At 47.4% G+C, this 27,430-nt stretch overlaps 1 protein-coding gene across 10 annotated transcripts in view; it reads left to right on the plus strand.

Annotated features, from left to right (window-relative positions):
- TJAP1 (tight junction associated protein 1) overlaps window positions 1-27,430 on the plus strand; it is a 47,702-nt gene that overhangs the window by 16,412 nt on the left and 3,860 nt on the right. For 4 of the 10 annotated variants that reach the window (XM_064286519.1, XM_064286504.1, XM_023545452.2 and 1 more), the window contains 3 exons: window positions 24,303-24,400; window positions 25,116-25,241; window positions 26,949-26,977. In XM_064286519.1, coding sequence (XP_064142589.1) covers window positions 25,143-25,241; window positions 26,949-26,977 — 128 coding nt within the window. In that variant the 5' untranslated portion in view covers window positions 24,303-24,400; window positions 25,116-25,142. The other 6 variants (XM_064286529.1, XM_064286511.1, XM_064286525.1 and 3 more) reach the window with 5 other exon arrangements.

A 27,430-nucleotide genomic window follows, 5' to 3' on the forward strand; every position in this document is an offset into this window, starting at 1 on the left:
TGGCGTAGTGGTTAAACCATTTGGCTGTTAATCAAAAGGTTGGTGGTTTGAATCCACCAGCCACACTGAGGAAGAAAGATGTGGCAGTGTGCTTATGTAAAGATGCACAGTCTCGGAAACCCGCTGGGGGCAGTTCTTTTCTGTCCTGTAGGGTTGCTGTGAGTCAGAATCAGATCCATGGCAGTGGGTTTTTTGTTGTTGTTGAGTATTATAGCTAATGAGTTCAAAGCATGTAGCGTGGCTTTTGATGGACATTTAGTAAATATTTGTTGAGTGAATGAGTCTCCTTTGGGAAAACTGTGACTAAGAAATGGCTTTGTTTTATTCAAGCTAGAATAAGCCTCTTGGCTTTTGCAGGTAGCCGGGAGCATTTTTTTTTTTTTGTACTTTAGTTCAAGGTTTACAGAGCAAACTAGTTTCTCGTTAAACAATTAATATACATATTGTTTTGTGACTTTGATTGCCAACCCTACAACATGTCAACACTCTCCCCTTCTTGACCTTGGATTCCGTAGTGCCAGCTTTCCTGTCTCCTCCGCCTTCTCGTCCTTGCCCCTGGGTTAGTGTGCCCATTTAGTCTCATTTTGTTTCATGGGCCTGCCTAATCGTTGGCTGAAGGATGAAGCTCAGGAGTGACTTCATTCCTGAGTTGTAAGGGTGTCTGGGGCCATACTCTAGGGGTTTCTCCAGTCTCTGTCAGACCAGTAAGTTTGGTCTTTTTTTTGTGTGTGAGTTAGAATTTTGTTCTACATTTTTGTCCAGCTCTGTCTGGGACCCTTTATTGTGATCCTTGTCAGAGCAGTCGGTGGTAGTAGTTGGGCACCATCTGGTTGTGCTGGACTCAGTCTACCAGAGGCTCTGGTAGTTGTAGTCTATTAGTCCTTTGGGCTAGTCTTTGTGTCTGTGGTTTTTCTTCGCTTTCCCTTTTCCAGATGGGGTGAGACCAGTGGAATGTCTTAGATGGTTGCTCACAAGCTTTTAAGACCCCTGATGCTACTTTATATACTATGTTATGCCGTATGCCAATTGAGCTAGGTGTTCCCGAGACCATGGTCACCACAGCCCTCAGACCAGTAATTTGGTCCCTTAGGATTTTAGATGTGTTAGGAGCTTTCATGACCTTACCTTGGACAAGTTGTGCTGGCTTCCCCAGTATTGTGTGCTGTCTTACCCTTCACCAAGTTACCACTTATCTATTGTCTATTTTGTGTTTTCCCTCCCAGCCTTCCCCTCCCTCATAACCATCAAAGATTGTATGTAAACCTTTTCATGAGTTTCTATAGTAGTGGTCTTATACAATATTTGTCCTTTTTGTGATTGACTTATTTCACTCAGCATAATGCCATCCAGATTCATCCATGTTGTGAGATGCTTCCCAGATTCATCATTGTGTTTTATCATTTCAGGTTATTTCATTGTGTGTATGTACTATAGTGTATCCATTCATTTCTTGATGGGCACCTAGATTATTTCCATCTTTTTGCTATTATGAACAATGCTGCGGTAAACATGGGTATGCATATGTCTATTTGTGTGACAGCTGTTATTTCTCTAGGATATATTCCTGGGAGTGGGATTGCTAGATCATATGGTATTTCTGTTTCTAGCTTTTTAAAGAAGCGCCATATGGTTTTCCAAAACGGTTGTACCATTTTGCATTCTCACCAGCAGTGCATAAGAATTCCAGTCTCCCTGCAGCCTCTCCAACATTTGTTATTTTCTGGGTTTTTTTAATTTTGACGGTAACGTAAGGATGAGATGGTAGCTCATTGTGGTTTTGATTTGCATTTCTCTAATGGCTGGTGATCGCAAGTATTTCCTCATGTATCTGTTTCCTGCTTGAAAGTCTTCTTTGGTGACGCGTCTGTTCATATCCTTTGCCTGTTTTTTAATTAGATTATTTGTCTTTTTGTTGTAGAGGTGTTGGATTTCCCTGTAGATTTTAAACAGTAGGACTTTGTCAGATTTGTTACAGCCAAAAAAGTTTTTCCCAGTCTGTAAGTTCTCTTTTTACTCTTTTGGTGAAGTCTTTTGATGAGCATAAGTGTTCAGTTTTTAGGAGATCCCAGTTATCTAGCTTATCTTCTGGTGTTCATGTATTGTTAGTTATGGTTTGTATCCTGTTAATACAGTGTATTAGGGTCTCTAGAATTGACCCTATTTTTTCCTTTTATGATCTTTATAGTTTTTGGTTTGATATTTAGGTCTTTGATCCATTTTGTAGTAGTTTTTGTGTATGGTGTGAAGTATGGGTCCTGTTCATTTTTTTTGCAGATGGGCATCTGGTTTTGCCAGCACCATTTGTTAAAAAGACTGCCTTTTCCCCATTTGATGGACTTGGGGCCCTTGTCAAAGATCAGGTGACCTAGGTGGATAGATTTACGTCTGGATTCTCAATTCTGTTCCATTGGTCAAGGTGTCAGTTGTTGTACCAGTACCAGGCTGTTTTGACTACCGTAGCTGTATAGTAGGTTCTGAGGTCAGGTAGTGCGAGTCCTCCTACTTTATTTTTCTTATTCAGTAGTGCTTTACTTATCCGGGGCCTCTTCCCTTTCCATATAAAGTTAATGATTAGTTTTTCCATCTCTTTAAAGAATACTGTTGGTATTTGGGTTAAGATTGCATTGTATTTGTAGAGTGCTTTGGGTAGAATTGACATTTTCACAATGTTAAGTCTCCCTATCCAGGGACATGGTTTGTTTTCCATTTATGTGGGTCTCTTTTGGTTTCTTGCAGTAGTGTTTTCTAGTTTTCTTTGTACAGGTTTTCTATGTCCCTGGTTAGATTTATTCCTAAGTATTTTATTTTTTAGGCACTGTCTTTGTCATCTAGTGCTGCCATAACAGAAATAACACCAGTGCATGGCTTCAACCAACAGAAGTTTATTCTCTCACAGTCCAGTAAGCTAGAAGTCCAGATTCAGGGCGTCAGCTCCAGGGGAAGGCTTTCTCTGTTGGCTCTGGAGGAAAGTCCTCATGGTACATCAGTCTTCCCTTGGTCTGGGAGCATCTCAGTGCAGGAACCTCAGGTCCAAAGGACACGCTCTGCTCCTGGCACTGCGTTCTTGGTGGTGTAAGAGCCCCCTGTCTCTCTGCTCTTTTCTGTCTTTTATATCTCAAAAGAGATTGGCTTAAGACACTATCTGATCTTGTAGATCTCATCAATATAACTGCCACTAATCCATCTCATTACGTTATAGTGATAGAATTTACAACACATAGGGAAATCACATCAGATGACAAAATGGTAGACAGTCATACAAGAATGGGATTCATGACCTAGCCAAGTTGACAGACATTTTTTGGGGACACAATTCAATCCATGACATTCTACCCTTTGGCCCCCCAAAATTCGTGTCCTTTCCACATATAAAACATATTCACCCCATCTTATCATAGCAAAAGTCTTAAATCAACTCCAAGTCTAAAATCCAAAAATTTCTTTTCATTTGTGAAATCTAAAATGCAAGTTACCTGCTTCCAAAGAACAACGGTGCAACAGCCACAAGGTAGATATGTCCATTACAAACGAGAAATTGAAGGGAAAGAAGGCATAACAGGCACTGAGCAAGTTAGCAGAGCACATTACGTTAACCCTCAAGGCTCGAAAATAATCCACTGTTCTCTGAAACCATTCACACAATTAGCCCTGCCCTCCAGACTCTAGGTATTGGCCACACTCACCTGATTTCTGGGTGGAGGCCTGTCAGCTCTAGGCTTCAGCTCTGCCTTCCAGGCTCACTGGGGTGGCAGTTCTGCTCCCTCAGCTTTAGGGGAACTGTTCTCCTAGTCCACCTGAGTGATGACTCCACCCTTAGAAACACCAGAGACCATGGCTTCAGCCTTTGACACCCCAGAGATCTTGGTCATACTTTCTGAGACTGAGGCAGCTTGGCTTCTTGTGTTCCCTTTTCTCTTCAGCTCCTGCTTCCTGGTTTCTTGGCCTCTCAGCCCTTGGGCCTCACTCCTGCATCTGCCCTGCTGGGGCAAGTGTTCAAAGCTCTGTAGCTTCACCGATAAGTGCCTGGAGGCACCCCACTTTGCCAGTAAACTTTGGCCAGAAGTTACTCAGCTCTCGCTCTGTGGGTCGGCAATCCTAGCTCCACCGATAAGTGCCACTCCACCAGGAAGCCTCCTGTGTGCAGGCACTTGGCTATCTCGCTCCGTGTGTCGGCTCCAGCGCTGTCTGGTGTTGGTCTCCTGGTTCTGCTGCTGCCGGTCCTGTGCTGTGGCTGGTCCTGTGCTGTGGCTGGTCCTGTGCTGCTGCCAGTCCTGTGCTGTGGCTGGTCCTGTGCTGCTGCCGGTCCTGTGCTGCTGCCCGTCCTCTGCTGCTGCCAGTACTGTGTTGCTGTTTCTCACCATCTGCACCTTCTCTGTTGTCAACAGTTCTCCTCGCTTCCTTCTGAGTCTTCTATCCATTCACAGTTTCAAAATCATGTCCACATTTTAGGTATCTGTTATAGCAGCATCCCACTCTCTCAGTACCAAATTCTGTCTTGGTCATCTAGTGCTGCTATAACAGAAATACCACAAGTGGATGGCTTCAACAAACAGAAGTTTATTCTCTCACAGCCCGGTAAGCTAGATGTTCAGATTCAGGGTGTGAACTCCAGGGGTAGGCTTTCTCCCATTGTTGGCTCTGGAGGAAGGTCCTTGTGATGCATCAGTCTTCCCTTGGTTTGGGAGCATCTCAGTGCAGCAACATCAGGTGCAAAGGACACACTCTGCTCCCAGCATGCTTTCTTGGTGGTATGAGGTCCCCCTGTCTCTCTGCCCGCTTCTCTCTTTTATATCTCAAAAGAGACTGGCTTAAGACACTATCTTATCTTGTAGATCTCATCGGTATAACCGCCGCTAATCCTTCTCATTACATCATAGTGGTAGAATTTACAACATAGGGAAATCACATCAGATGACAAAATGGTAGACAATCATACAATAATGGGATTCATGACCTAGGCAAGTTGACAGATATTTTGGGGGGATACAATTCAATACAATTCAATCCATGACAGGGGCTAATATAAATGGTATTGTTTTCCTGTTTGTAGTTTTCTTTATTGGTGTATTGGAACCCAGCTGATTTTTGTCTGTTTATCTTGTATCATGCTACTCTGCTGAATCTTTCTATTAGTTCCAGTAGTTTTCTTATGGAGTCTTTTGGTTTTTCTATGTGTAGTATCATATGATTTGCAAATAGGGACAGTTTTACTTCTTCCTTACTAATTTGGGTGCCCTTTATTTCTTTTTCTTGCTTTATTGCTCTAGCTAGGACTTCAGCACAATTTATACAGGAGTGGTGATAAAGGACATCCTTGTCTTGTTCCTGTTCTCCAGGGGAGTGTTTTCACCCTCTCTCCATTAAGAATGATGTTGGCTGTTGGTTTTGTATTAAAAAAAAAAAACAACCCACTACCTTCAAGTTGATTCCGACTCATAGCAACCCTGTGTAGATACCCTTTATTATGTTGAGGAATTTCCCTTCCATACTTATTTTATTGAGAGTTTTTATCAGGAATGGGTGTTGGATTTTGTCAAATGCTTTTTCTGCATCAGTTGAGATGATCATGTGATTCTGTTACCGAGGGCCCCTACCTCGGTTGAACCCAACCGGATTTGCGCCACCCAGTAAGACTGTTGAGGCAGCCTGGAGTCACACAAGCAAATTTATTTTGCCAACAGCTAGCAAAAGGAGACAGTAGGGGCTAGAACCTTCAAAGAGACTGTCTCTCCAATTTGCTTTAGACCAGGTATTTAAGGGTTTCAGCAAGGAGGGGCCTTGATGTTTATTCATGAGGTTTTTGGGGGAAAGGGTGGAGATTTCTGAGAATGGGTTGGGTTGTGTAAATGCAGGTGTGCATGCAGGATTTCTTCAAGATGGAAGTCCTTTAGTTCCTCTGGATGTAACTCATCATGGGATATGACGAAGGCCCATTGGTTCCCTTCGTCACATCACCCGCTTTGGCAGGCACGGGAAGGTCAAACATTTGCTTCTTCTTTTGCGCATGCTTTGTATCTGTGGCGTCCTGCAAGATATACATCAACAGTTTATTTACAACATCTTAGAACATTTCAGTTGGTTTCATCCCACAGCTGGAACATTTCGCGCCACAGGGCCTGTGCGTTCTGATCTCCAGGAGGTGCGTTATGGTTGCACCAGTGCCGATAGATCAGGTTGTTTATTCTACTTTGTCCTGCCGGGGCCCAACTGGCCCTGCTCCAGGATAATCCTGTCTCGATTCTTTTATTTATGTGGTAGGTTATGTTGACTGATTTTCTAATGTTGAACCAACCATCCTTGCATATCTTGTATGAATCCCAGTTGGTCATGGTGTGTTATTTTTTTGATACGATGTTGAATTCTATTGTCTTGAATCTTGTAGAGAATTTTTGCATCTGTGTTCATGAGAGATATTGGTCTGTAATTTTCTTTTTTTGTGGTGTCTTTGCCTGATTTTCATATCAGTATTATGCTGGCTTCATAGAATGAATTTGGAAGTATCCCTTCCATTTCTGTGTTCTGAAATAGTTTGAGTAGTACTGGTATAAGCTCGTCTCTGAATATTTGGTAGAATTCTCCAGTGAATCCAACTGGGGTAGGGCTTTTTTTGTTGTTGTTGTTGGGAGCTTTTTTTTATTACTTTTTCAGTCTCTTCTGTTATTATGGGTCTGTTTGGATTTTCAACTTGAGTTTGGGTAGGTAGTGCATTTCTAGATACTTGTCCATTTCCTGTAGGTTTTCATATTTGTTGGAGTATAGTTTTTCATAGTACTTTGTTATGATCCTTTTTATTTCAGGTGGGTCTGTTGTAATGTCTCCCATTTCATTTCTTATTTGGGTTAGTTGCGTCCTCTCCTGTTTTTCTTTGTCAGTTTGGCCAGTGGTTTGTCAGTCCTTTCAACAAACCAACTTTTGTTTTTGTTACTTGCCATTTGTTTTTCTGTTCTCTGTTTCCTTTATTTCTGCTCTGATTTTTATTATTTCCTTTCTTCTGGTGGCTGTGGACTTTTTTTTTTTTTTTTGCTATTCTCTTTCTATTTGTTCAAGTTGTGTAGCTAATGTTTTGATTTTGTTCTTCTTTTTCGATGTGTACATCTATTACTGTAAATTGACCTCTGAGCACTGCCTTAGCCATGTCCTAAAGGTTTTGGTATGATGTGTTTTCATTCTCGTTTGATTCTAGGAATTTTCTGATTCCACCTTTGATTTCTTCTGTTACCCAGTGATTTTTAAACAGGATGTTACTCAGTTTCCATGTATTTGATTTTTTTTTTTTTCTTTCTCTTCCTGTTATTAATTTCTACTTTGGTGGCATTGTGCTCGGAGAAGATACTTTGTACTATCTCACTGTTTTGGATTTTGTCGAGGGTTGCTTTGTGGCCTAAGATGTGGTCTATTCTGGAGAATGTTCCATGTGCATTCGAAAAGAATGTGTACTTTGCTGCTGTTAGGTGGAGTGCTCTATATGTCTGTGAGGTCAAGTTGGTTGATTGTGGCCTTTAGATCTTCTCTGTCTTTGTTGAGTTTCTTTCTACATGTTCTGTCCTTTATTGAGAGTAGTGGGTTGAAGTCTCCTACTATTGTTGTGGAACTATCAATTTCTGTTTTCAGTGCTGTTAGAGTTTGTTTTATGTATTTTGGAGCCCTGTCATTGAGTGCATGGATGCCTATTATGGTGATATCTTTATGGTGGGTTGTCCCTTTAATCATTATGTAATATCCTTTGTCTTTTATGGTGGACTTTGTTTTAAAGTTTATTTTATCTGAGATTAGTATTGCCACTCCTGCTCTTTTTTGGTAGCTGTTTGCTTGGTCTTTTTTTTTTTTTCCCCATACTTTGATTTTTAATAAATTTATGTCTTTGTTTCTAAGGTGTGTCTCTTGTAAACAGCATATTGATGGATCCTGCTTTTTTTTTTTTAATGCAGTCTGTCACTCTCTGTCTCTTTATGGGTGCATGTAAGCCATTTACATTTTATGTGATTACTGATAAAAAAAAAGTGAGTTTATTGCTGTCATTTTGTAGTGTGGTTTGGTTTGGGGACGTTCTCTTTGTTCCTCTTATTCTTCTGTGCTAGATTCCTTTTGTTTGTGTATTTTTTTTTTCTTTCATTTTTGTAGATTTTTGTGTTTACTGAGACTTTGTATTTCTCTTCTTTATTTTGGTGACCAGATTTGTTAACTTTCTTTGTGGTCACCTTGAAATTTACTGTTATCTTCCTAAGTTTAAACCGGTCTTTTATTACTTGCTAACACCTTGACTTCCTCTCCATTTGAAAGTACTGTACCTGCACCGTTTATTCTCTCTTTTATTGTTCTGACATTGTTGTCATTTACAGATTGATGTCTCTGGTTCCCTGCTGTAAATTTTTTTAGTTTTGTTTTATCTTTGAGAGTTCATTATCTAGGTTGTTATCTGGCTAATGCTGTCTTATGTGCTAGATTCAGGTTGTCTTCTGATGTTCTTGGTTCTCTAACTGAAGTATTCCTTTTAATCATTCTTATACATTTCGTTTTTACATCGTCCCTTAATTTCTGTTTATCTGCAAATGTCCAAATCTCACTATCACTTGAGTGAGAGTTTTGCAGGATATATGATTCCTGGTTGGCAGTTTTTTTCTTTCAAGATTTCATGTATGTCATCCCATTACCTTCTTGCCTGCATGGTTTCTGCCAAGTAATCAGAGCTTAGTCTTATTGCTTCCCCCTTGTATGTGACTTTTTGTTTTTCTCGAGTTGCTCTCGGGATTCTTTCTTTGTCTTTGGTTTTAGCGAGTGTGATTATGATATGTCTTGCTGTTTTTGTTTTGGTGCGTATCCGAATGGGGTTTGTTGAACTTTTTGGATACTCAGCTTTTTTGTCTTTCATGATATTAGGGAAATGTTCTGTCAGCAAATCTTCGATTTTCCTCTGTGTGTTTTCCGTGTTCTCTCCCTGTTGTGGAACTCCGATCGCATGCAGATTTTTGCTTTTGATTGTATCCCACATCATTCCCAGGGTTTCTTCATTTTTCTTTGTTCTTTTCCCTGATTTTTCCTCGAAGTGGTGTACAAGGATTTGTCCTCAGTTTTGCTGATCCTGTCTTCCATCATTTCAAATTTGCTCCTAAAACCTTCTATTGCACTGTTCATTTCTAAAATCTTGTTTGTCTTTTCTAATTGCTGTTTCTGTATGATTTCTAGTTGTTTATTTATTTTGACATGTTGTTCCTGTATTATTTTCCTGATTTCTTCCATTGTTTTGTCTTTTTAATGATTTTGTCTGTATTTTCCATTATTTTGTCAATTTTTTGCTTATTTTCATCTGCAGTTTCCTTCTTCTATTGGAGAACCCTGAATATTAGAGTTTTGAATTCCCTATCAGGCAGTTCCAATACCATTTCTTCTAGCAGAAGGTCATCTGGTGTTTTATTTTGATCGCTTTCCAGAGCCATCCTCTGTTTTTTTTTTATATGTTTTGATATTGTTTGCTGTCTCTGGGACATTCAGGCATTAGTTTCTTCAATTATTGATTGTAGATTTGATTGTTTTGACTTGTGTTTTTGTTTTATTTGGTTATGTCTGGGCAGGCAAGCTGGGTGCGTTTTGTTGTTTGCTTGCCTGTGGGCATGATACTTCTCACCACCTTGTCCAGGTGGGTAGGGCCGGCCACTCAGCTATGGTGCAGCGGGGTAGGTTCAGCGGGGGTGGAGGGGCAGGGATGGGGGCAGTGCAGGGCGAGGTCCGGGGGATGGCATCAGTAACGCTCAGGGGCGTGGCACTCAGCACATGGTATAGATAGGCAGGAGGGAAGGGAGAGGATGTGATGTACAGAGCTAAGTAGGTGGGTGAAAGAAGAGAGAGAAACAAAGGCAAAAATAGTAAAAAAAAAAAAAAAGAAAGGGCAAAAAAAGAAGTAAAGAAAAAGAGTAAATAAAATGGTGGTGCAGTAGGATTCGGTGAGTTGAGATATGGCACATCCAGTGAGGCCATGTGCTGGTGGCTCTCTAGACAAGTGGTGTGGCTCTACCTATCAAGAAGCCGTGTATGTGGCACACAGGGCTAGGAGGGCAGGAGAAAGGAAAGGAGAGGGGGAAAGAGAGAAGAAAGTAACAATCAAACAAAATAAATTAAAATAACAAAAACAACAACAAAAAAATGTGGAAGTGCTGGCCACTGGGGACGGGGTGGAATTGAAGGGTTGGCAAGTTGACGTCTCCCTCAACAGTTGGCATGGTACAACCTGTCAGGAAGGGGTGGAGGCAGCACAGGGCCTAGGTGGGAAGGAGAAGGAAAAGGCGAGGAGGAAAGATAAAGAACAATAAAAAATATGGCACTGAGGGAGCTGGCCTGTGGGGGTGGCACAGACCCAGGGAGACTGTGTGCTAGAGGCTCTCTAGCCACTCAGTACAGTACAGCCCGCCAAGAAGTTGGAGGCAGTGCATGGGGCTGGGTGGATGAGAGAAAGGAAAGGAAGGGAGGGAGAGAGAAAAGAAACAATAACAATAACAACAATAAAAAACTCAAACAGTAAATAAAATGGTACTGAGGGAGCTGGTCAGTGATGGCAGCGCAGACCCAGTGAGGCCATGTACATTGACTCCAACAGAGCTGTGCAGCACGGCCCCTCCAGAAAGGATGGGGTCGGTACACAGGGCTGGATGGGCCAGAGAAAGGAAGGGAAAGAGGGCAGAGAGAAGAAACAGAAAAAAAAAAAAGCAAACTGAAGAATCACAGCTCGTCAAGAAGGGGAGGGGATGTCACATGGAGCTAGCTGGGTGGGAGAAAGGAAGGAAGCAGAAAGAGAAGCCCCCAAAAGCCCCACAGAACAATATATATAAAAAAAAAAAGAACAAACCAAAAAAATCACAGCCGGTCAAGAAGGGGAGGGGATGTCACATGGAGCTAGCTGGGTGGGAGAAAGGAAGGAAGCAGAAAGAGAAGCCCCCAAAAGCCCCACAAAACAATATATATAAAAAAAAAAAGAACAAACCAAAAAAATCACAGCCAGTCAAGAAGGGGAGGGGATGGCACATGAGGCTAACTGGGCAGGAGAAAGGAAAGGAAGGAGGGGAGAGAGAGAGAAGCAACAACAACAGCAAAAAAGCCAAAAAAAAAAAAAAAAATTTACAATCCAGAAAAAATAAACCAAAAAAAAAAAAATGGTGCTGAAGGGGCTGGCTGGTGGGGGTGGGGTGGACCCTGGTGGCAGTGAGCTAGTGTCTCTCCAGCCGAGCAGCCGTGGCCCATTGGCAAGCAGCAGAGGCCTTGTACAAGGAAGAAGGGAGTGGGGTGGGAAAGCATGTATCCCCTGGTTACCAGGTACTCTGTCTCTTGTTGGGAGCTCTGTGAAGTTGCCTTCCCATACTCCATGTCTAAGTTCTTTAGTGACTAGCCCAAGATGGCAAATCCAGCCACGTTAGCTGGTATCAGACCTCTACTCTCTAGCTCTCCTTGTTCTCTGTTTCTAATTCCATTTGATGCTTGATCAAGTTCTTTATTCCTTCATTTAGTACTTAGGGTTCCAGAATTGATGTTTGTATCTGCTTTACTTCATTTTTTGGGTCTTTGCTGCTGAGGGTCAGCGTGGCGCTTCTGTCTATAGCACCATGTTGGCTCCATCCCTGCCAGCCAGGAGCGTTTTTGAGGCAGGAGTGAAACTGAGTCTCCTTTCTTGGAATGAAGCAATAAAAAAAGTGAGATAGGGAACACCATCAATAAACATCCTGTACAAAATTGTTAGTGCTTCTTCCCATCTGTTGCGTTGTGATGATTCCTTTGATGGATCATGACAGACTGGGCTTCCTCCAGTTCCCGGCTAGGTTGGGCGATCTTGGTAGATATGGATGGGCGCAGGTAGGTGGTAGGTTCGTAGTGTAGTTAAGGCTGTGGATGAACAGAAGGCTACAAGCAGTAGATGACTGGATGGGATAGATTCAGGATCCACATTCCCCAGTGTTTTATGAACCGAAGTGTTGGATAAAACTGATGGCACACATCTAGGCATTGAGGAAGCCAGGCTTCTTGGCCTTGATCCTAGGGCTTTGATGGTCTTCTTATGTCACAGGACAGGCTTAACCTGGATGTGCCCCAGAATCAGGGTTGGTAGCTGAGATTCTCAGTCTATTCTTTGCTTTTCTGTTTTTAGTGTAGCTGATGGTGTGGTCCTTTGGGCACCTGTTCCCAACGAACATCAAAGGAATTTGTTTCTCTGAAGCCTAGACCTCTTAATTGTATAATGCCATGTGGTACTCTATGTGAGTTCCCAATCAGATGAGGAAGATGTTTTGACTGAGTTCCCTGGAGGGCAGTCTTCTCATCTGGTCCTCAAACCCTTGCCCCAGCCAGGTGTCTGCCTGTGCTCTCCAGCGTACTTCCCACACTGTAGTGCCAGTGGCTGTTAACCCATTGTCGTGGATTGAATTGTGTCCCCCCCAAAAATATGTGTCAACTTGATTAGGCCATGATTCCCAGTATTGTGTGGTTGTCCTCCATTTTATGATTGTAATTTTATGTTAAGAGAATTAGGGTTTGATTGTAACATCACCCTTACCCAGGTCACCTCCCTGAGCCAAGGTAAAGGGAGTTTCCCTGGGGTATGGCCTGCACCACCTTTTATCTCTTAAGAGATAAAAGGAAAGGGAAGCAAGCAGAGAGTTGGGGACCTCATACCACCAAGAAAGCAGCATCAGGAGCAGACCGTGTCCTTTGGACACAGGGTCCCTGCACCTGAGAAGCTCCTCAACCAGGGCAAGACTGAGGACAAGGACCTTCCTCCAGAGCCAGCAGAGAAAGAAAGCCTTCCCTTGGTGCTGACGCCCTGAATTTGGACTTGTGACCTACTAGACTGTGAGAGAGTAAATTTCTCTTTGTTAAAGCCATCCACTTTTGGTATTTCTGTTACGGCAGCACTAGATGACTAAGACACCCGTCTTCTCTCTCCTAGGAGGGGCAAGATCTCTTTTTAAGTCTCTGAAGGCTGTGCATTTTTTTTTTCTGACCGCAATTAGCTTACATTAACTTTTTTCTTTTTTTTTAATTGTGTTTTAGGTCAAAGTTTACAGCACAAATTAGTTTCTCATTCAAAAATTTATACACCAAATTGTTTTGTGAAGTTGCTTGCAATCCCTGCAGTGTGTCAGCACTCTAAACCCGTTCCTCCCGGGGAAGGCTGCACATTTAGACTGAGTGATCTTGGTGACTGTGTGACCCAACCCAGTCCTTCCGCAGCGAGACTAGAGCAGATGGCATCTATTTGGGAAAACCTTTTGCGCATTTAGGAAGGATGGTCTTTCATAAACAAAAGGTGACAGTATTGTTAACAATAGCATTAATAATTATTTTCAAGGGTTAAATTAATGTGGTTAAATAATTTTCTAGGTGCTTGGAGCCCAGGTGGCGTAAATGGTTAAAAGCTCGGCTGTTAACCAAAAAGCTCGGCAGTTCAAATCCACCAGAGACCCTGGTGGCATAGTGGTTAAGTGCTACGGCTGCTAACCAAAAGGTTGGCAGTTCCAATCTACCAGATGCTCCTTGGAAACTCCATGGGGCAGTTCTGCTTTGTCCTATAGGGTCCCTATGAGTCAAAATCGACTCGACGGCAGTGGGTTAGGTTTAGTTTTCGCCTCTCCTTGGAAACCCTGTGGGGCAGTTCTCCTCTGCCCCATAGGGTTGCTAGGAGTCAGAATTGACTTGAAGGCAACATGTTTTTTTTTTTTTTTTTTTTGCTTTAGCTGTCTCCCTTTTTAGCCTTTTTATGTTCCAATGGTTCTGTCCCTAAGGCAGCAGGATGGGGTTAAAAAAAGAGGTAAAGTACAGTGGTAGCTTTTTCTGCTCTCCTAAAAAGTGTTTGGCTGCCGCATCCTCTTTGTTATTCATTAAGCACCTTTCAGTGCTGCCTATAACCTGTTCACTTTTCTGGTTGTATTGCTTTCTAGTATCTCTAGTCCCATCTAGGCATGTTTGGTGCTCACAGCCAGGGCTTACTACAACCTTGCTAATGCTTAGATGAATCAAAAGGGGAAGCTATTAAGTGGGGTAAAGGAGTCTCCCCTGGGTTCTACCCCTCTACCCATGGTGGGGGAATGGGGACTGGCCTATCTGCTGGTGGCATCTTGGCAGGAGTGATAAGCTGCATCGTATGTTAAGTAAATTTGGGAGGAGGTTGAGTAGGCCAGCTGGGCTGGATTGTCTTGTATACCTTAGGCTTCAGAGGGAGCACTTTTCCTTGACTCCATGAGTGCAGGGTAGGGCCTCTTCTTTGTTAGCTATTACCTTTTAAGTGCTGGCTGTCTGCTAGGTGACATTTGCAATCTGTAAAGAACATGGGCCCTTATGTGTGAGGAGCTCTGTGCTCTCACAGTAAAATGTGACTGGGGACTGTCACCATCCCCTGATGAGAGAGACTGCCTCAAGGGAAGTCAGTGTAGGCCTAAAAACCCTGTGCTTCCCCTCAGCTAGCCGGTAGGATAGAACTCTGTGCTTAGAGGTTTTCAGTGCTGAGCAGTGGCCTCTCTGCACCTTCACAGGTAAGCCAAGTAGGGACTTCAGCCTCAGAAGCCTTTAAAGGTCTATATCTCCGGGCACAATTATCCTGGCTTTCCTGTGGCTCCCCAGAGAAGACAGCTTTTTGTACTCTGCATTGGAATTGGAGATAGGAGAACTGAGTTCTGTCCCACTTTTGCCTGTGGCCTTGGGCAAGCCATTTGTCCTTTCTGAACCTTGGTTGTATTCTCCACCAGATAGGAGTACTGTCACCTGTTCTGTGGGCCTCACTAGATTGTAAGGACCAAAGAAAATATAATGACAGGGAAGGTGCGTTGGGAGTGGTAAAGCACAGTGCAGATGGGGGCTTTTTGTCTGTCTAGGAATTGTTGGTTTTCATTGTAATCGTAAATAGATGTTTCTTTTGTAAAATACCAACCCTACAGAAAATATATAAAAAGTAAAAAGATGTCCCCTCTCTTCCCCCATTGCTCCTGTCTAACCGCTTCCCCAAAGATAGGGAACTACTGTTAACCATTTATTGTGTATCTTTATAGTCATTTTTGTATATGCCTAGATACTGCCTCGACATGTATTATCTTTAAAAAGTAAAACTCAGTGGTAATGCATACTGTATTTCCACTTGCTCTGTTCACTTAACAAGTTACCCTGGAGTAGGATAGTCCCTGTGGGAGTCTTAAAGGAACCTGGCTATAGCCTTCCTCCCCAGCTTGGTTGGGGGCCGGCTCCCTGGGAGGAATGGGGGAGCTGTACTAGAATTTCTCACCACGATAGACACCCTAGTTCTCTATGAGGGGTTGTTTTTTATTCTGAGATGAAATGGACTGGCAGCAAGTGTCATTGAGTGGGAATCAGGATGGGTATAAAAGCGACGTGGGCATCGGCACTGCTATCTTACGTGTGGGTCTCCCCTTTACTCTTTTTCATCTTCATTTGGGAAAAGAGAAAAATTACCTGATTTCACAACTCCTGTTTTAGTGCAGAGAGAATCCCTGGTTTCTGAACCTTGAATTTGCCAGGCAACTTGCTGTTCTACCTTTGAAAGCAAGCCAGACCCAGCTTGTGTTTTTGCGTCTTCTGTCTATGAGGATTCTGAAGGTATCCTGTCAGTGGCTGTGCTTTCTTACCAGCCTGGGGAAGAGGTCAGGGCCAGCAAGAAGTGTTGTCTTCTTTCTCTTCTGGATGGTTGTCTCATCTCTTCCATGATCAGGCCTTGGTCTTTTTGAGCTCTGGGCTGTTGTCAGAGCCCAGTGGGGAGCCCAGTGAGTAGGCTATTGGGAAGCTGATTGGAGGCATGTCCTGCCTGCATTCATCTTGACCTGAGGCTTGGGAGAAGGACCAGGCCCATATGTGAGGCCTGGGTGGCTGTATTCTCTCCTTTCTGCCCCATGTCATCACAGCGACGGCATGGCTTCCCAGAACAGAAGAGAGAATCCCACTCTTGGCTTTTCCCTGCCAACATCTTTGCCTTCTCTATTGACATCAGCACTCTTTGCTTATCTGTAGCTTTCCTGTCCTGCTGCCACATCCTGTAGGCTCTCTGGGACTCCACTGCTGTGGCTGCATTTGCCTTGAGATCTCTGAGTCAAGATGTGTTACTTTCCCCAGGGTGGTTCTGGAGGCTTCAGCAAAGAGTCATTTCTGCTGTTCCTTGGGCTTCCTGTGTTGGGAATGCTTGCTTTCCTGAGTATTGCTCATTCTCAGTGCTTGAAATCATACCTGTTGGAGTCTGGGGAGCTCTGTGGTTCCTCCGGGGTCAGCTCCCTGGGAAGCGCCATCCCTCTGGGCCTTTTGGAAACTGTGAGGTGGCAGTGTGTCACCTCTTGCCTTGACTGACCAAGCTCTGAGCCGGGTCACACACTGCCCCATTGTACTGTGCTTCCTGATGTAGCTGTTATTGCAGCCTCTGATTCCTGGGCTGGTTCTCCCCCAGCCCTTCTCCTCAGAGACCATGGGTGGTGGTGGGATGGACTCTGCTGGCACAGGCCTGGGGATGGGTGGCAGTTGCAGCTGTGGGTGGCTTTGTTCTTACAGACCAGCTTTCAGTGTTCCTGACTGGCCTCCCCGGAACCCTGGTGCAGCCTGGCAGCAGTGTTCAGGGACTGGGCAAGGCATCCTTTTCTTTTTGTGGACCAACCAGAGAGCCTTGTTACCTGGAGTGAGTGAGCCAGACTCCCTGGGTGGCAGGGTGAGTGCTGTACTTGTATCCAGCATGATTTCTGGATGGGAGAAAGACCCTGAGGGCCTGGTGGTAAGTCAGAGGCCGTTCCCCTGTTAGGAAATGCAGTATGTACCCACAGGCATCCTACAGCTTGGCGTTCCTTCTGCTCTCTCTTTGCAGCTCCGGAGTTGGGCTGCTCACAAAGCAAGCTTTCTGTTTATATGGAGTGCCTGGAGGGCGGCTGCCATGAGTCTGTCGTTAACCGTGCTAACCAGGAGAGCGGGCTGGCTGGGGAGAAGACACTAACCCTGTGAGTCTGACCTGGGCCAGCTAACCAGCCCTGGGGGTACCACTAGCAGTGCCTCTGTCCTCCATTCTTCCCCTTAGCCTGGCCACCTTCTGCCCTTAGCCTGCATCATGCCATCTCCTCTACTCTCTTGTCCTTCCTTACTGCTAGGTTCCCTCCATTTTCCTAGTCTCCTTGCACATGGTGGGGATGTGCCCCCTTCACAGCCAGGAGAGGGAGGCTTCATGCATGGCCACCTACCAGCCTGCTGCTGCAGTCCCCACCTCAATCCCTCTCCCCTCACTTCTCCCCTAAACCAGAATTGCTTAAAGTGTGTTAATGTGTGTGCTTCTCAGCACCATGGAGTTGGAGAATATCCCTCCATCACCATGCTGCTTCTGCTTCTCATGCCTCAGAGACAGCTAGAACTGGAATGAAGAGGAAATTTCCTTCTAGACCAGATAGTTTCCTCCCTTTATCCAGAGGGGGAAGGTTTTAGTGTCCCCGAATAATTCAGGATCCATTGCAAGGTTCTCCTTTGAGGTTGGAGAAGTTGAGGAAAACCTTGGCTTTTGGCTTGGCTGTGGGGAATTCCCTGGGCAGGAGTGAAGCTACTCATGTTGAAAGCTGGAGCCCAGAACCCAGGTACCCATCTAAGGTATAGCTCCTATTGGTGACCGTTGCTCTGGGAGGTGGAGTGGGTGGAGTTTAGTCCTCCACCCCCTTCCACGTCTGGAGCTTCAGGTGGACTTTAGCCAAGAAGGGCTGGGAAGGGTGCCTCAGCCAGAGGCGGTAGCACCTGGCTTTGGACTCCACCATTGGCCCAGAGAAGTCCTGACCTCAGATTGGGAGACCGGTGAGTGGAGGCTTCACCGGGGAGCTCCTGTTGAACTCTCTTCTCCCTCCCAGCTCAGAAAGGAGAAGGGGGTCTAGAGATCACAGGAAAGCCCATCTCTCAGTGCTCTGTGGTGCACCCTACAGGGAACTCTCTAGACAGACTCTGGAGGCAGTGCAGTATTGGGTAGGCTGCACCATGAAGACCTGAAACCTGAGTGGATTCTGTTCCCCTTGGGCTGGCAGGGACTACTGGCATGAGGTGTGTGTAAATGTGCAAGAGGGTGGAGGTGCTGCAGGGACTCTTAGAAGGCTGGTGGGTTTGTGTGGCTTGCCCCTGACCAGGAAAGCAAAAGGGCCGGGAGCCGAGCCTGGTGCAGGACCATCTCTTCCCTTTGTCCTTCCTTAGGAGAGAACATTGGTCTAATGTCAAGTGCTGGTTGTGATCTGGGGGATTCTTTTGGACCTCCCTTATTGAGACGGGTTTGATCCATGCAGTCATCATCAACCATCTTCAGCTGCCTCGTCCCTTTCAAGTGTTTTCTTGGATGATACGCCAGTGGGTGAATTTGAGATCTTTGCTCAGGTTTGGAGCCAGGTGAGCTCTCACAGGCTAGCAGCACTAGTTCTGAGTCCTCAGGATTACTCTGGGCAGAGTGACTCCCACCATTTTGACTTTCAAACACCTGTCAGTCTGTTCCGCTTTTAGAGCAGGTGGGGGGCCAGGTAAAGGGCCAAAGGCAGCCTTCAGAAGTGTGTGAGATTGTACTTGCCCAGAGGGGTGGCAGGCATGGCTACCTGGGCACAAACTGACATCTTCCAGCCTAGTCTTTGGCAAAGAACAGTCTCTGCCCAGGCCCCACCCCTTGAGCTGTTGGCTGCCTGCCTGCCACGCGCCCAGGATTGCTGAGGGCTTTGCTCATGTATCTCAGAACAGCTGCGTGCCGGAAACGGGGCTGGTGGCAAGCAGGAGGGGCGCCAGGGGGACAATGAAGGGAAGACTTTGGTAGTTTCGGCTCACAGTGCCGGGGGCTGTTCTGTTCACTGGCAGGCAAGGTGGGTGGGGGGACATATTAATGATGGCGGGCGGGGGGCCTTGCAGATAATCTGTAGGGCCACTGATGGGTCACCTGGTCACAGGGCTGGCCCCTGCAGGGTAGTTGGTTGTGTTTCCTGGGCCTCAGTTAAAGCAGAGCCTGGATTTTGGAGGCTTGAGAAGCATCCAGAATGATGTAGTAAGGCAGGAACATAGCCTGCCCCCAAAGGGGCACAGCTTCCCCCAGGCTGGCAGAGTTCAGAGACTCTGCATCCAGGGATGATTGCCTCAGGGGAGGCCTCGTTCCCTGTGTGATCAGACATCCATGTTCTGGTGGCTGATTAGGGGCTTTTGGTAGGGCTTCTGATTATTTTTGTTATTTACTTATATCCTGCTGGTTCCAGGGGATTTAAGGCAGCACACAGGATAGCTGGAGTATTCTGAAGCAGCGCCAGTTTTCCTTTCATTTTAGAAGCAACAACAATTACTAACTTTTGTTTGACTTTTCTTGGATGAATTACCAAGAAGAGCTTTAATAATTTTTGTGGTGAAGTGTAGGTCCTTCTCAATTTTGAAGATTGAGTTCACTGACCCCTCAGTGAATGCCTCCCACTTACTTGATTGAGTGACACCTGTGAGCAGAGAGGCACGTCAGTAGGTTCAGAAGTGGTTCGAGGCCAGATCAACCATTGGGGCCATAATCACCTAAAGGGAATGTTGGTGATGTGGGGAGGGGAGGAGGCTGTCTCTCTCTAGGGCTGGGCAGCTGGACCCAGTAGAGTTGTGGAGTGAGGTGCTAGTGCAAAACTTGGAAAGCTGGAGTTGATGCCCAGCAGGGGAAGACTGAAATCTGGAAAGCCAAGGAGCCACATCTGTTTTGGATTCAATCTTGTTTCCCTTTGCCTGGCCAGTGTCAAGGGGGTGGGCGGAGCCTGAGCCACTGTGTGCCGGCTGCACTGTGAGCTGCTGCACTGTGAGCTGCGGAGCCTGTTAGTGTCTTGTAGAAATCTGGGCTCTGGTGAGCAAGCATGTGGCGCCCTCCATACCTCACACACTCCTCCAATTTCTCTTATGCCCACGGCACACAGCCCTCTGAACCCTGAGCGAGGTGTAAGCTGCATGCTTGGCCTTCCCTTCCTGTCCTGCACCCTTGACTCTTTGACTTTGCCCTGGGTGTTGGGCAGACCCACAGAAAGGATGGCAGGATGAGGTGAGAGGGCATCCTTGGCTCTTGAACTTGAACCTTTTGCTGTTGCCGCCTACGGGCGTTTGCTAGGAGGAGTAGTTAGGATAGTGGTTTGGAAAGAATCCGAACTCAGAAGTTTCCCACTTATCCACTCCATCTCCAGCAGCAGTGATCTCTGGCCATGGTGGAAGCCTCTGGCTGCAGACACATACATCCCTTTTCCCTACTCACAGAAGGGAGCAGGTATGAGCCCCGTCTCCTGGTTAAAGAGCGATGCTTGGCAAATTGTCCTTGGATTAAAGGACCCTGCTTAGCCAGTTTCTGGTGTAGCTTTCTCCTTACATCTGTCTCTGTCTGCACTCTGTTCAGCTGTTCAGTGGGTTCCCAGTGTAGGTTCGCTGTGCGTGCCTAGTCCCATTCCTGATGAAAGTAGACTTTGTTCTCTGGAGGCAGCTAATCGTGCCCCATGGGGCTGTAATTGGGGGGAGGTATTTAGTACAGGGCAGGCGGCACCAGGCGGCCTGTACTGACTAGCAGATGGCAACATGGCTGTGAGGAAGCCGTCACCCCCTCGCCACCCCGGGGGGCACAGGGCGGAGGCTCTTCTGTGAACTGATTCTGAGAAAGTGAAGAATGGCTGCTCTGCAGAAGAGGAAGGAGGCGGGCAGGGAGGGGCGAGGAAAGCTGCTTTCCCTTCTCACCTTACCTTCAGGAGATGAGGAGGGGTGACTGCTCCTCTGGCAGCTCCTTCCACAGTGCCTGCTGCAGGACGGTTCAGAGAGCCCCAGGCCAGTCTGGGTCAGCAAGAGCTTTAACCCTAGACCTCAGCTTTTCTCCATGGTATAGCTATTCTTGCAGCCAGCACATGATACAGTAACCCACATCCGGGTAGCCATCTTGAGGCTCAGGTAGTTTGGGGTGGGGTGAGAGTGAATTCTTCCCTGTTGATTTCCAGACCTTCCTCCAGAAGACCATCTTCTTGGAGGTACCTTGCCGCCATCTCAGCATCCAGAGGCCCCTAAAGCGCTCCCTGACTACTGCTTGCTCATCATGCCCCATGTCCCATTCTGAGTTGTCCAGCTACTTTCCCCAGGGGTCGCCTCTTCTAAACACCAGGCTGAGAGTCCTCCTTGGACTGAAACTTTCCATGGTAGCCTGGGAAACCTTTGGGTGGAGGAAATGGGGCCAGTAGGGGCAGCACCTGGTGGTAAGGTCTTCCTGGAGGGACTGCTCTGCTGCCTTCTGCTCACCCTTTGATCTCTGCCCAGCGGGTGGGCCTGAGTGTGCAGCTGCTTCTCTGTCTGTTCTCTGCTACACCGCTATACCACGGTCGCTGTCCTCCCTGCCTCTGTGCTTTCCTTCCCTGCAGCACTTTCAGGCAAGGACTGTGGGCTGCCAGGCCCATTGGGTTTCCTGGTTAGTGCTGGAATTGTGGACCCCTCCTGGGCTGGTTTTTTTTTTTTTTTTTTCCTGGGCTGGATCTGGGGCACCTAGCAGATTTTAGGAGTTGGGCTAGGGTCTGGGTGTCTGGCATATTTATGGACCTGGGACAGGGAGTGGCACATGCTCCCTCGTGGACTTGGGTGTACTGCAGGCTTCCTGGGGGACTGGCTCCCTAGTGGGCCTTGCCTTCTGCTTCCTCAGGTGGGAGGGGTTTCCCTCCCTGTGATTCTGAAGTGTTTGAAAAGAGTAGGCCCTAGTCGGGAGAGAATATCCCCCGTCCCCACAGCCATTCCAGACTGTTAATGCCTGGATTTTCTACTGATCTCCCTGCCAGCCACATCCATGCCAGTCTCCCCCTCAGCAAGGCAGGTTATCTCTGACCATGGAATCTCTGGGAATATGTGCTTTGCGGTGGGGAGGGGGACCCCGAGTCGGGCATTTGTAGTAGGCGAGGCAGGGTGAGCTGTAAGATGTGTGACAACTGGAGCCAGGGGTGTGGGAAATGGAGTGAGGCAGCTCCCCTTACAGGTAGAACTACCAGCTGCCTGAGCATGTCTGTGTTCTCCCTGCCTGCCCACCACCCCTGGTAGAGTCCTGGTGCCTCGAGGGCAGTGTGGGCATTGGAGGGGCAGGGAAGCCAAGAAAAGGCTGAAGATAGAGGGAGGGGTCCACAAAGGGGCCTTCAGGGAGAAAGGGGTTACTCAGCAGACTTGGGGCTCATGGGGAAGGAGCAGGGACAGGTCTCTCCTTAAGGGAGGGAGAAGGCAAAGGCCAGCTGTTGGGAGCCTCCCCTTGATTTTGTTGAAGCCCTTGACTGCCTGTATCTCTTACTCCTCTGTCTCACTCTGGCCCTACCCGTTTTCCAGCTCACATAAGCTCCCTGTGTCTGAGTATCAGAACCCAGGCACCCAGATTGGTTTGGGACTTCCCCAGCCTCTCCTCCAGCCAAAGGAGCCCCTGCCCTGGGGCTTCTGGAGGGATGGCTAGGAAACCTGTGGGGGCAACTTATTTGCTCCCCCACACTCCAGGAATGTGCTGTCCTTTCTGGCCCGCCCAGATTCCTGCGCAGGGAGTCAGCCCTACACGGCATGCTGCTTGTGCCCTGTGGGGACACGTTCTGCTTCACCATCAAAGGGGCAGAGGTTGGCGGCTCGTGCCTGTGCTGCCCCACCCCAGCTCCCCCAGAACCCCAAGCCAGTGACAAGGCTGCCCAGACAGAGGCGGGAGGCCACTCCTGCATCTCCGCCCTCCCTACCCCCTCACCATTCTTCCTGCCCCAGGCCCTGTTGGAATGTGACAGGAGTCATGGCCAGGGCATGTCCCGACAGCAGGAACACATGCTTCAGCCCGAAAGGCTTCCTTCAGCCCCCAGCTCTGTTTAGGTGAATGGGGGTGAGGAACATTGTTTTTATGCCCAGAAGGCCACCTAAGGTTACTGCTGCCACTGATCGCTGTGGTGGCTGCTGCCCCCGTGCTGCAGCCCAGCTTATTACAGGTGGGGCCTGGAGGGGACCTCACAGGTCACTCAGTCCAGCCACCTCTGTGTAGATGAGCAAGCTTATCCACTGAGGAAGGGACTTACTCAGGGCCACACAGTGTGTCAGAAGTGGCCCTGAACCTGTAACCCAGGTGTCTTGCCAGCCAGATTTTGGTTTTCTCTACACCAGGGTTTTTCAGCCTCAGCACTGTTGACATTTTACAGTGATAATTCTTTTTTGCGGGGGCTCTCCTGTGCATTGTAGGATGTTTAACAGCATCCCTGGCCTCTACCCACTAAATGCCAGTAGCATGCTGCTGCCCCCCTCCACCTCCCCTTTATGACAACCAAAAGTGTCTGTAGACATTGCCAAATGTCCCCGGGTAGGCAAAATTATCCTGGTTCAGAGCCACTGTTCTAAACTGCTGTCTTTTTACATTTTTTCCTTCTGGACGTAACCGCCTGTCTCAGTTATTTAGTGCTGCTATAACAGAAGTACTACAAGTAGGTGACTTTAACAACAGAAATTTATTTCCTCACAGTTGAGGAGGTTAAAAGTCTGAATTCAGGGTGCTGGCTCTAGGGAAAGCATTGCTGTCTTCGTCAGCTCTAGGGGAAGGTCCTTGTTCCTTGGGTCCTTGGTAATCTTCATATGTCATGGCATCTATCTTCCCCCATCTCTGCTTCTCTGCTTGCTTGTTTAATCTCTTTTCTACCTCAAAAGAGATTGACTCAAGACACAGCCTACACTAATCCTGTCTTATTAAAATAACAACCCATTTTCAAATGGGATTATAACCACAAGCATAGAGGTTAGGATTTACAACATGTATTTTTGTGGGACACAGTTCACTCCATAATACCTCCTTGTTGCAAAGTCTGTTGACCATCACTGTATACAGAAGAAGTCTTTAGGCTTCTTGTGGAAACATTGCTAGGGCAGAGGCGCCTCCTTTCCAGCATCTTCTCTGCCCATCTTCCTGGGTCTCTACTAGGCTTTTTTTCCCCTGGTGTTCTCTTCTGCAACTCATGTTCCCTAAATCTCTTAGTTATTTTCAGACCCTAAGAGGCCCATGAGGTGAACAGGGCAGATGTGGAGTAGGGATAGGGACTGGACCTATTCTAGAGTTGGGCATGTGGTAAGCTGAGACCTGGAACACATACACAGACACATGTGTGTCTGTCATGTAGGCCTGGGACAGTGTCTTCTGGAGAATGACAGGACCCCAATGTTTCTAGTCCTCTCCCCGCCTCTTCCCTTTTCCCCTCACACCCCTTACACTACAGCTTTCCTGCTTGGCTCTCCCTAGGGGCCAGGCAGGCAGGCAGGCCTGTGGCACTGACAGACAGGCGGCTGACACCTGGTTTCCACTTTCTTCCCTTCTCTGGTTTCAGGAGCTGTTGGCTAGAGGAAGTGGAGGGGCCGTGGGATGCAGAGAGCCGAGGGCTAACTCCTGGACAGCGGAACAGAGGGAGCTGCCGACAAACAGACGGTATGTCTCTGATGAGGCCTGTGCCCCCCTCTTAGCTCTGATCTGGGGAGGCTGGCAGGTGGCCCCTCTTGGTGGGGGCTGGTTAAAAGAGAGTGGTGGAGACCAGAGGGGCTCAGCCGTCAGTGGCCCTAACCAGAGAGCTCTCTTAAGTTTGGAGATCCCCACTGAGAAGCCTTTGTTGTATGAACATACTCAAACTCTTATTATTTTTTAGGCTAATATTTATTGAATATTTTCTAAGTTAACAGGTACTCTTCTTACTGCTTTACATTAATTAACTCATTTAATCTTCACAACAACCCTGTGCAGTTGGTGCTTTTCATATCTCCAATTTAGAGTTGAGGAAACTGAGGCATAGAAGACAAAAGTTTTCCCTCTGAGGTCTTCACAAGAGAGTGATGGGCTGCTCTTTAGACTTAGGGCGTAACCCACTCTTTGCGTTGCTCAGGCCCTGGACCCTGCCCTGGGCCTCGCAGTCAGCTTCTGCCTTCCTGTCTGTTTTCCACTGGACCTGTGCCCCACCCTCCAGCACTCCCTGAGCCCTGGAGATGGACACAACAAAGTCCAGTCCTTCTAACGACTCCACAGTGGCCCAGGCCTATTTGTTGATGTGGTGGCTCCTACGTGTGTTCCATTTTACCATCTATCTTCTTGTCTCAGTTTAAAGGCCTCTTGACCACATCTCTGAGCCTCCTCCTTCCTTGCTTCCCCTCAGCAGGTTGAGGAGCCCTTACTTCCCAGAATGACCAGTGCAGCCCCAGCTAAGAAACCCTACCGCAAGGCACCACCCGAACATCGGGAGCTGCGGCTGGAAGCCCCTGGATCCCGGCTGGAGCAGGAGGTCGGCAAGACTGGTAGCCCAGCCTTGGCTGGCAGAGGCAGGCCCCTGAGGCTGGGTGCCTGGCTGACTTCTATTGCCTGAGAGAGTATGGCATTGCTGATCCAGGCCTGGGGTCCTTTAGCTGCAGCAATACCAGTGAGGGCAATGTAGACTCCTAGGGGACATCCGTGAATATATGTCCGTCCGTTTGTTGGTGAACCTTGAGTCTTCGTAGCTTGGCAGAAAGGATGCCATACAGTCTCGCTCCCTGCAGGAGGCAGCTCAGCAGGAACACATACTGAGGAGTCCTAACCTGCTGGGGGCTGGGACTCTAGTCCTGCTGTGGTGGCGGAGAGCCATTCAGCCTACGGCCCCTCTGGAGCCTGTGAGGAGGTGGTGCTCCAGCTACTCCTCACCAGACCAGCTGCTGTCTTCACTGTCTCCAGGAAATCTGGCCCTTCCTTCAGCTTTGTTGTTTGGCAAACATTTGTTAAATATGTACTCCCTGTCAGGAACTGTGTTAGAGCCAGGATCTGCTCTTAGGAGGCCTACAGTCGACTGTCAAACATCCTCCAAACTCGTTATCCTGTCTCACTAAATCTACCACAGGGAGGAAGTGAGTTTTGCAGGGGAGTATTCCCTCTGTGGCCACACTTCCACCTTGTTGCGATACCTGGGGCACATCTAAAGAACGTGAGGGATGGTCAGCAGATGCTGAGCATTGGGGTGCCACAGCCCACTTTGGTCAGATTCAGGGTGGAAATGCCATGACTTGCCTATTTCAGTTCAGGGAACATTACATATGCCAGGAACTAGGCTAGGTGCTACCCAGTGGGCATTTTCCCAGTTTTGATGAGGAAACTAAGGCTTAACGAGGTTAAGGACTTTGCACAAGGTCATATAACCAGTATGTGGTGGAACAGGATCAAATCCAGGTGTCAGTGGCTCCAGAGTCCATGATCTTAACCACTGCCTGGTCTGGCCCACCCACTCTCATTTTCCTGCCCATGACTTAAGTTCTGAAACAGCTCCATTTGGAGTGGGTCCCTTGATATTTCTCTTTTGCCATTGCACGCTGCTAGCTTGGCTTTTTGGTTGGCTGAGCTCTGTCTCTTGGACCATGACCAGCATAGACGTTTGGGGAGGATGGAGTGGGAGGTTAAGAGCAAGACAAGGCACTTTCTTCGTCTCAGTCATCATTAGCCCAGAGGCTCCCCTTCACTCATGTACTGCTCCTCCCGTGCCTCTGTATGGTCCCCATTCTACCCCGTCTTCCCCCCAGGGGGCTGGGAGGGCTTTGTCAGAGCTCAGAATTCTATAGCTTGGCCTGACTTCTTCACTGCTCTGGAAGGTCTCTGCCATGCCTGTGTGGAGGAGCCCAGTGAACAGCTGAAAATCTCTCTATTCCCAGGGCTGGAGAGAGGTAGCATGTTTACTGGGGTCCATTTGAAACTAGCTTTAGGATTAAGAGAGGGCTTGGAACTCATGTGGGTCAGAGTGGGGTTGGAAGGGGTTCTTGAATATTCTCATTGGCATGAGAGAGGGTAGTCTAGTCTTGTCTGGGCATTACTGGTTTCCCTTCCATCTCTAGGGGGCCCTGCGGCCCATCCTTGCTATGAGACTCTTTGGGCTTCAGACAGGGTCTTTTCCAGGACTGTTTGGAGGGTGGGCCAACCAGGAGGCTGGTGGTCTAGAGCTGAGACTCAGCTTCTGTTCTTTTTTGTCCAGGAGTCCCTGACTGATGCAGACAGGATGAAGTGAGTATCTGCTGCCCCCAAAACAGCCCACTCACTCAACTCTTTCCCTCCTAGCTCCAGGCCAGACCGTTGGTACAATTGGGCTTTTCCTTACATGGTAGAGGCAGCCTGGAGCCAGGAAGTGGCTCAGTCTGAGGGTCCTGCTCTTGCTGAGGAACTTTGCCCCAGCTTCTGGCCCTAGAGGGAACAGAGCAGCGCTTCTGCCAGCTGCCTCCCCGAGGCCCTTTCTGTCAGCCACGTGAGGCCTCTGGAGACATAGGGCAGTGCTGGGCTGGATTTCCAAGAGATTAATAATGGAGAAGCCTGATTGTGTGGTGGGGAAACTGGAGCTGGGAGCTTGGTGACCGGCTGCCTTGGGCTGTAATCAGAAACTGAGATGGGAGCTGCACCCCCCTTGATTCTGTCTCCTCATTCTTACCCACTGTGGGGAGGTGGAGGGTGGTGTCAGGCTAT

This window comes from Loxodonta africana, chromosome 1 (genome assembly GCF_030014295.1).
Source record: "Loxodonta africana isolate mLoxAfr1 chromosome 1, mLoxAfr1.hap2, whole genome shotgun sequence".
In the NCBI taxonomy this organism is placed as follows: Eukaryota; Metazoa; Chordata; class Mammalia; order Proboscidea; family Elephantidae; genus Loxodonta; species Loxodonta africana.